Source organism: Colobus angolensis, unplaced genomic scaffold (genome assembly GCF_000951035.1).
Source record: "Colobus angolensis palliatus isolate OR3802 unplaced genomic scaffold, Cang.pa_1.0 Scaffold59, whole genome shotgun sequence".
In the NCBI taxonomy this organism is placed as follows: domain Eukaryota; kingdom Metazoa; phylum Chordata; class Mammalia; order Primates; family Cercopithecidae; genus Colobus; species Colobus angolensis.
Genome location: NW_012119487.1, coordinates 10,750,013 through 10,751,764, shown reverse-complemented (window position 1 = coordinate 10,751,764; position 1,752 = coordinate 10,750,013). Strand labels below are relative to the sequence as shown.

General features: G+C 65.1%; 1 protein-coding gene across 1 annotated transcript in view; it reads right to left on the bottom strand.

Annotated features, from left to right (window-relative positions):
* Positions 1 to 1,752, bottom strand: part of CHTF18 (CTF18, chromosome transmission fidelity factor 18 homolog (S. cerevisiae)) — a 26,634-nt gene that overhangs the window by 16,695 nt on the left and 8,187 nt on the right. The window contains exons 2-7 of the mRNA XM_011962490.1: positions 1,711 to 1,750; positions 1,476 to 1,626; positions 1,028 to 1,289; positions 888 to 940; positions 614 to 755; positions 1 to 120 (exon numbers count right to left, since the gene is read on the bottom strand). Of these exons, the coding sequence (XP_011817880.1) occupies positions 1 to 120; positions 614 to 755; positions 888 to 940; positions 1,028 to 1,289; positions 1,476 to 1,626; positions 1,711 to 1,750 (768 nt within the window). The remainder of the gene's footprint in view (positions 121 to 613; positions 756 to 887; positions 941 to 1,027; positions 1,290 to 1,475; positions 1,627 to 1,710; positions 1,751 to 1,752) is intronic.

Below are 1,752 nucleotides of genomic sequence, written 5' to 3'. Positions count from 1 at the left end.
GGCCTCCCTGCTGACCCGGGCCGGCTCAACACTGGGCCTGGGCTTCCGGGAAGGCCTCTCGTGGCCAAACACCACCAAGTCCCACAACTTCAGCCACTTGAGCAGGCAGCGGTTGGTGAACTACGGGAAGGGAGGCATAGCCTGAGGGCACCGCCTCCAGGCACGGCCAGTCAGCCTGCAACCTTGAGCCCCATGACCCCATGGGATGCTGAGCCGCAGGATGAATGGCCACCCCCATCCTCCTGCTGGTGAGCGATCACGAGGCTCACACCAGGGGCTCCGTCCCCACGGCTCTGGCCACAACCCATCTGGGAGGCACCTGCCCTCCCCAGGGGCACCCCAGTGTCAGCTGCTGCCAAGGTAGGTAAAGGAACAGAGACTTGGATCAGGTGACACCCTGGACTCCTGGACCCCTGGCCTGCCTCACACGTCACAGGGGGCCAGTAGCACAGCCCTGTGCTCAGTTCCCCACCTATAACTCACAGGGATACACCGGAGCCCCACTCCATCCCCGAAGCCCTGTGGACCAGCTGTGCAAAAATCACTGGGCCCAGGTTCTTCCCTCTTGGGAACAGAGGAAGCCAGTCACACTTGAGCGAGAGCAAGATCTCACGTCATCACTGAGCAGCTCCGTGTAGTGCCGGGGTGCAAACTCATCCACCCAGAGACAGTGAGTGGAGGCGTCTTGGCCGTCAGCTGGCTCCTCCTCAGGGGCCCCCACGGGCTGGGCTGCCTCCTCCTCCCCTGATCCGAGACTGGAGAGAACCATGTCCTGAGCCACAAACCCCTCGGAGGGACCCTGCCTGCCCACACACCACAGAACATGAGGTAAGAGCTCATGCAAGAGCCAACGAGAGTCCCCAGGGCGGAAGGGCTGGCACAGTCACCTGCGCAGGGTGTCTGAGAGCCTCTGGGCCTCCTGAAGCAGCCGCTCCCGCCGCTGTGTAAACAACAGGCTGGGCTCAGGAGGGCTCAGGAGGGCTCAGGCGGCCCCGCCACCGCCCCCCAGCAAACCCGCAGCCCCAACCTCGCCGTGGACCTGCTCCTTCAGGGAGGCAAAGGACACACCCAGCAGGTCCAGCTGGCCACCGCCTCGCCACGGGACGTGGAGCAGAGGGCTCTGCACCCCTGTGGCCACAGGGTCAGCACGCAGCACCAGATAGGCACGGACGCCCTCCGTGGATGTCACATGGACAAAGTCCTCCAAGATAGGGGGCCGCCTCAGGACGGGATTGCGGGCGGCTGCTGAGGCCCGTGTGAGACCCACGTCGGCAGCAGCGTCTGAGGCTCTGAGGAGAGACCAGGGCTCAGTGACAGAAACTCAAGCCTCGGGTCACCCTTGGATGTGGGTGTCCAAGGCCACCCTCAGCCATGGAACCCTCTCCGCCCCCCAGGCCTCATCCAGGGCACCGGATGGGCTCCATCTGCGTCCCACTGGACAGATGAGATGGGACGCCCATGTCCAAGCCACACACTCGTGGTCCCAGAGCTCGGCAAGGTCCTCAGGACTTGGCGGCGGGGTGACGTCTATCCGCGGGGAGTCGGGAAGAGGCAGCTCCTCCATCTCCTCCGACCTGAAGTTCAGCCTCTTGACCACCTGCAGCCTAGGCCGTTTGATCCTGGGGGCTGGGGGAGACACATGCAGGGAACCAGAGGCCTCCTCAGCCTCGCGCCCACCCCGGAGGCCCTGGGGCAATGCCGCCGACCTACCGTGGGGCAGGGACCCAGCCGGCTGCAGGTCGGCGTCCACCT